Source organism: Colobus angolensis, unplaced genomic scaffold (genome assembly GCF_000951035.1).
Source record: "Colobus angolensis palliatus isolate OR3802 unplaced genomic scaffold, Cang.pa_1.0 Scaffold213, whole genome shotgun sequence".
In the NCBI taxonomy this organism is placed as follows: Eukaryota; Metazoa; Chordata; class Mammalia; order Primates; family Cercopithecidae; genus Colobus; species Colobus angolensis.
In genome coordinates this window covers 3,910,001-3,917,281 of record NW_012115300.1, presented here as the reverse complement: position 1 = coordinate 3,917,281, position 7,281 = coordinate 3,910,001, and the positions used below count along the sequence as shown (strand labels likewise).

The 7,281-nt window shown below is 31.2% G+C and overlaps 1 protein-coding gene across 1 annotated transcript in view; it reads right to left on the bottom strand.

Moving 5' to 3' along the window:
• TBC1D32 (TBC1 domain family, member 32) overlaps positions 1-7,281 on the bottom strand; it is a 226,783-nt gene that overhangs the window by 18,013 nt on the left and 201,489 nt on the right. The window contains exon 30 of the mRNA XM_011942960.1: positions 5,023-5,163. Coding sequence (XP_011798350.1) covers positions 5,023-5,163 — 141 coding nt within the window. The remainder of the gene's footprint in view (positions 1-5,022; positions 5,164-7,281) is intronic.

The following is a 7,281-nucleotide window of genomic DNA, read 5'->3' as shown; positions in this document are numbered from 1 at the left end:
AGGGCTACTATCCAGAATCTACAAAGAACTCAAACAAATTTACAAGAAAAAAACAACCCCATCAAAAAGTGGGCAAAGAATATGAACACACACTTCTCAAAAGAAGACATTTATGTAGCCAACAAACATATGAAAAAAAGCTCATCATCACTGGTTATTAGAAAAATGTAAATCAAACCCACAACGAGATACCACCTCACGCCAGTTAGAATGGCAATCATTCAAAAGTCAGGAAACAACAGGTGCTGGAGAGGACGTGGAGAAACAGGAACACTTTTACACTGTTGGTGGGAGTGTAATTTAATTTAGTTCAACCATTGTGGAAGACAGTGTGGTGATTCCTCAAGTATCTAGAACCAGAAATACCATTTGACCCAGCCATCCCATTACTGGGTATATACCCAAGGTATTATAAATCGTTCTACTATAAAGACACATGCACACGTACGTTTATTGTGGCACTTTTCACAACAGAAAAGACTTGGAACCAACCCAACTGCCCATCAATGATAGACTGGATAAAGAAAATGTGGCACATATATACCATGGAATGCTATGCAGCCATAAAAAATGATGAGTTCATGTCCTTTGCAGGGACATGGATGAAGCTGGAAACCATCATTCTTAGCAAACTAACACAAGAACCAAAAACTAAACACCGCATCTTCTCAGTCATAAGTGGGAGTTGAACAATGAGAACACATGGACACAGGGGAGGGGAACATGACAGACTGGGGCCTATTGTGTGGTGGGGGCCTAGGGGAGGGAGAGCATTAGGAGAAATACCTAATGTAGATGATGGGTTGATGGGTGCAGCAAACCACCATAGCACATGTATACCTATGTAACAAACCTGCACATTCTGTACATGTACCCCACAACTTAAAGTATAATAATAATAATAAAACATAAGTCAAAAAAGTCTGGTTAAAACAATTACCTACAGATACTCAATTAAGTCAAAATAGGTATGATTTACAAATGATAGTTTTCTGATTCAAAGATACTATTTTTAACAACTCCTCTGGCTTCATTTGCCTTCATCATAGAAAAAGTATCAGTAAAGTAAGGAAGAAAACTAACTTTGGAATAAAAGTGGTTTCAAGTCCTTACACTATCTCAATGACCTCTGCAAGTCAATTCACTTCATTGATCCTGAATTTCTCCATCTGTCACACAATAAAGGTTAAAATTTTAAATGAAAAAATAACCACTCTTTATACTATGAAGAAACATGAAAAACATAAGACTATTTTTTGTTGCATTTCATAGTACAATACTATGAAGTGTATATATGTAGTACATATATACACTTATGTATGTATACTACAATATAATACTATGAAGCAAGACACTGTGTCAGAAACTCAAGGGACCTGAAGTGAGGCACATATATATCCATACCTTTAAAGGTCTTCAATTAAAAAGAGCAAGTAAAGAATACAAATAATGATTCCACAAAGCAAGACATGTGTTTCTACTAAAAGAGGGGTACAGAAGCAGTGTACAAACACAGAGCAAAACACTTGTAAATGATCCAGGATAATTCCATCTGGACATATATTAAAGGACAAGTACTGACAAGCAAAAATAACTCACAGGAAGGGAGAAGGTAGTATCTCAAGATGCAATGGATCCAAAACATGAAGAGAGGGAAGACATACACATTTATAAAGACATATGCATTTATAAATCTGACGCTGAACAAGGGGCATGCCCAGCCTTCATATCCTGCTTTGCATTTGTATGATTTACATTTTCAAAAAGCATTGTGTCACAAAAAAATAATGAAAGAGTTTTCTATAGTCCTGCTTTCATAATAGTGGGAAAAAACAGCAAATAAGAAAATCTAAGCAGGTTTTTATACTTTATATCCAGGGGATTATCTGTGTTAGCCTAATTGTTGACACAGTACAATATAATAATCAATGATATGCAGGATAGTGACTCCAAGGAATTATAAGAGATGAATCATTAAAGATACATGGTACTTCTTGAGCCAGGAAAATGAACAAAATACAGTAAAACATTTTTTTAACAAAAGATAAAATTAGTCAAAAAGTTAACGAGAACATTTGATTTTCTGTTGCTCATTTAAAAATAATATATATTAGAATTTCTTTTTTCTTTCCAAACTCAGTTACTAAAAGAAACTCTACAACAAATATGCATTTCTTACTATATTTATTTTTTTGTACTTCAGTTGAGCTTATTTTTACTTTAGAGATCTGTGTATTTCATTTAGCAATATGCCTACAAATTATTCACTAATCAACCAATTCCTCAGTGCCTAAAAATACACAACTTCAAAAAGCACTGCTCCTAATTAGATCAAAATGAATAAGCTACGAAATTTGTATCCAAATAATTACTTAATCACATATACCTATTTAGTTACTTAAAAGTTGTTTTCATATTTTATAATTAGCAATAAAATGGTAAATAATATCAACAGAGCAATGATACAACTTCTTAAGACAGATTAACTCACATGGGGAGTCATTAAAAGGACATTTTTATATTACTTTAAGAGAAAGAATAGCATTACTGTTTCAAAATAATGAAGTGGTTGTTATTAAATAAATCTGCCATTTGCATGTAGTTCCAAATTAATAAAAATACATAAAACTGATAAAGATATATCCAATTACTAGATGGATATTCTCTTTTTAATCACTAAATCGATAGAGCAGGGCTTGAGGTATTGCAAGGTTTTCCCATAGTCTTTGTTGGTCCAGTTTTAAATTAAAGAGCATATGGTAGAGACTCATAAATTATTGTATTCTTTAGACAATACACATTACACTAACGCAGATTAGAAAAGCAAAAAGGAACTCTCAGGAATGTACTGTTCCCAGTTGAGTTTTTTAGAAGAATAGAAAGAATTGATTATTGAGTTTATAGTAAACGTTTAAACAACTGCCTCTGACCAGACTTAAAAAATTTTGTGATTTAAAATTCTAAAAAGCGTTTGAGGTAGATATAGCAAGAGCAAAAATTGACCAAGGAAGAGTATTCCTTTAAACTATGCGCAATTCCTTGCTATATTTAAATTTCTTACTAACTTCAGAAAGTTTAAAATAGGAAGAATAACCTCATACAAATAAATTTAATAAATGATATAACGTTTCTTCAAAATAAATATAAAAGCTCATATCATAATATCAAGAAAAACTAGTGTCTAATTAAGTGGAAAAGATTCCCTGTAGGATAAATCTAAGGGAATGCAAGGATAGTTTACTATTAAGAAATCTATTACTGTATCACATACAAATATCAAAGAAGTTCCAAGATCAAGTTAATCTTAATCATAAAATATATTGGTGAAATTCTACATTATAATTTAATTAAATGAGACAAAATTCAATACTTTAGAAACCAAGACTGGCAGGATTCTTCTATAGCATTGATGTAGAATAATTCTCTCTAATAGACACTACTTAATGATAACATGCCGGATAATTTCTCAATAATTCAAGTCTAAAACATGTAAGCAACTATGTATAATTATTTTGGAAGAACTAGATAATTTAATAAAAATAAAATGAAACAAAGTATATTAACATTACAAAGATGGAGAATATAAATAAATCGACACAAGTCTAAAAAAAAATAACAATATAAAAAGATATATATTTAGTAATTATTAGCCATAACCAAAGAGAAAATAAAATTGAAACAGATCTCAAACTATACTCACTGGCAATATCTGTAATGAGAAATGTACCATATCCATGTGGAAAAAAATATGGTCTTACTAGATATGATACAGAACAAACAAATGGAAAAGCTTACTATCTTCCTAGATAGACTGAGTATAATAACATAATTTTTCTCAAAATAATTTATAATTTAACATAATAGCAATCTAAGTCTGATCCAAATTTAAATGGCCAGTTTAAATTGAGCAAACACATCTCAAAGTATATGTAGTATACACAGAAATAGTTAATTAACTTTTTAGAGGAAGGTGGAAAGTAAATGATAGGCTTTTTTTTACTCACCATTAAGACATAATACAAAGTTACAATAAGTAAAATATAATTTAGGAAATGAAGCAATTTGGACAGTTGGTGCTACTTTAAAATGTCTACAAATCAATAAGATACACTCTAGTATAGGTGGGCAATTAATGAGATTCAATTAATTAACAAAATGATGGACATATCATTAAACTTACTAATGTTCAAAGAAACACAAAATTTTAAAAAGGGTAACAATTTTCACCTATTAAATTAGTGATTAGTTTTGAAAAAGCCAAATGCCCAAACATGAAAAATAGGGACAGTCTTCATTTTTGTTAGAAGAACACAATCAAATTCATTTGATAACATGAGTCAAGAGCCTCAAAACTATTAATACTTACAACTTTAGATTAAGTATTTCTGCTCTCTCAGACCCTGACCTAAAGATTTAATTCTAAAGACGGATGAAGGTTTAAACCCTACAATATTAATTTTAGCCTGATTATAACATAGTGAAGCAACAATGCACACCTCCACCAACGAAGGACTGACTATGCACAGAAAGGAGGATCTGTGGCTACTACTGTATATGACCACCAAGGTTGTGCACTGTGTAACTTGCGGCCCTAGAAAAAAACATGAGGCCTTCCTAGATCCTGACAGTAGAAACTAAGGCTGAGGCACATAGGTTAATCAACTGGGATTTTTGGTTAGATAAGACACAGTACCTCAGATACGAAACAATGTTGGTAAGAACTCTTGCCCTCTGTTACCTCAGTTAATCACTGGCATTATGAAGCAAGTATTACCATCTCCATTAAAAAGCCTACAGACTTTCAGATAGTCCATACCCTGAATAGCTGAAATTTTGTTAATGGTAGAAAGTTTTATAAAGCAAACTTATATCATAACAGGCCTGGGGGAAAAAGCTAGCTTGATGATTTTAAATACACACTTTTATTAATTTAAATGTATTTCCTTATTTGATGAGAACACAGTTTTATTTGAAGACACTGAGATAAAGCAGTTGAAGAAATGCTACTCTCTTAGGGATTACCTGTGATGGTGCAAAACCAGACATGTGAAAAGCCGAAAACACAAGAGGCAACTCAGCCTTCAGTAGCATTTCAATATAATGGGTGCTGCAAAAATATACTGGATGGATGCCAGAGTCTACAGTGTCAATAGGTAGGTAACTCTGCATAAAAGAAAAAATTAAAAATTAAATAATAAATACACAGATCATTTAAAATAATCCAACATACCTATTTTCCTTTTGCTGTAAATTGCTGCTTCAAAATTAATATGGTGGCATAACAAATTACTGTAAATATTATAATTACGTAAAGTAAAAAGAATGTTAAACAGTGTTGAAAGAAGAAATTTTGATAAAGGCAGTGTTATATACCTTCCAAGACTCAGGAATAGAGTTAATAATTTATAATTTTGGCAACTTAAACCCTTTTGGAAAGATGAGGAGGGCTGTTACATGAAAGAAAAAATGCACGTGTGAATACATGAGTAATATTTTATATTTTAATACTAAGTGTATTGAAATATGCTTAATATTCTTGGCTTTGGCCATTGATTCTATAATGTCAAAGGATTTTAGTTTTGTCAGCTCTTGAAGATATTTGCATTGTCCCCTTTACTATGTTGATATTAACCTAAATCTGACCCTGAATTAATGATAATTCAAATTGGGAATGATATGAGAAACTAATCTCTAAAACTGGGAAAGAAGTGCACAAGGCATTCCCATCAAGGTTCGCAGGCCAACTATTTTGTATAAAATTTATGTTTATTTTTATATAATTGTATATTGATAGTTACTTATATTTTATTTTATATATAGTACACGTGTATGTGAATATATACACGCATATATATTTACAAACATGTTTATTTTTTCAATTTAGATCTTCGGTACAATTTATCATTGCAAATGATCAATAATGAACAGGGTATTACCAAAAATTCGACATATACCCATAATAATTGCTTTTTAACAAAGAGTAATAAACCTGAAGGTATAATTTTATGAAAAGAAAAACTGTTCAACTAGCAATTATATCAATAAAAACATTAATCAAATTAGATCTGAAGATTTTAAATAATTCAAAGACTGCCAAAAAGGTATCTTATCTTCTTGCTTTTACTGGACAAATCTTATTTTCAAACTTTTTAAATAAAATAAAGTTAATACTTTTAACTTAAAACAAATTAAACTCATAGCAATTATACAAGTTGAAATACGGAAGATTTCTTTAAAGCCTTATTGCTAATGCTAGGATGCTTTTAAGAATTTAGGTTTGAGTTATACACTGAAGTTTCTGAAATCAGCAAGTTGATTTACAGTGGTTTTTCTGTTTTATCATCATCATAAATGATTTATTATTTCACATTCCAGAACTATATATTTGTAGAAACATAAATATTTATGTAAATGTATATTTATGAAGGGTTCTCCCAGAGATACCTCACAGTACTTGAAAAAAACATTATTTTTGTGCATTAATGAATGAAGAGATAGCACAGTAAATGGACATCTTGTAGCCAACTTTGTATCGATATGTAGGACAAAAACAAAACTTTAATGAGTCATTAAAATAATAATATGGACTGAATGAGAAATAGTATCCATTGATTTATCTTCTTTTGTGAAATACTGCAATGTGTTTCACTGATGACTACTTGTAGAATGAGCAAATTTAATAAGCATACATGAAAACAAAAATAACTCATAAATACATTTTAGTTTTTCCATGCAAACTTAGGTAATAATTTTCTGATTACATGTCTACTAGTAGTATAAGAGTTCTATGTATAGGAAATGATTCATATACAGGCCACATTAGAAATACCTTTAGAGTAGGTCCATTAAGAGATATAGACAATAGATTTATTAATTACATTTTCAAGGAAAATAAGTCATTGTTATGTAATGGACTCCCTATATTGAGGCAAGAGTTCTATTCTTATAAATTAGACTCTGTTGAAAGAAATTTTGCCATACTTTGTGGTAACACAGCTCCTGATACCAAGCCTTGCATAGAATAGTTGCTCAACATATTATTGACTGAATGCTAAAAAGAAAAGATGCTAATGATTACACACACAGATTGCACTGTGTGCAATTATTAGTGTCTTTTCTGTCATACAGTAAGCTCGCTTATATAGAAAGTTTCACCATCCTGGCTAACACGGTGAAACCCCGTCTCTACTAAAAAATACAAAAAGCTAGCCAGGCGAGGTGGCGGGCGCCTGTAGTCCCAGCTACTCAGGAGGCTGAGGCAGGAGAATGGCGTAAACCCGG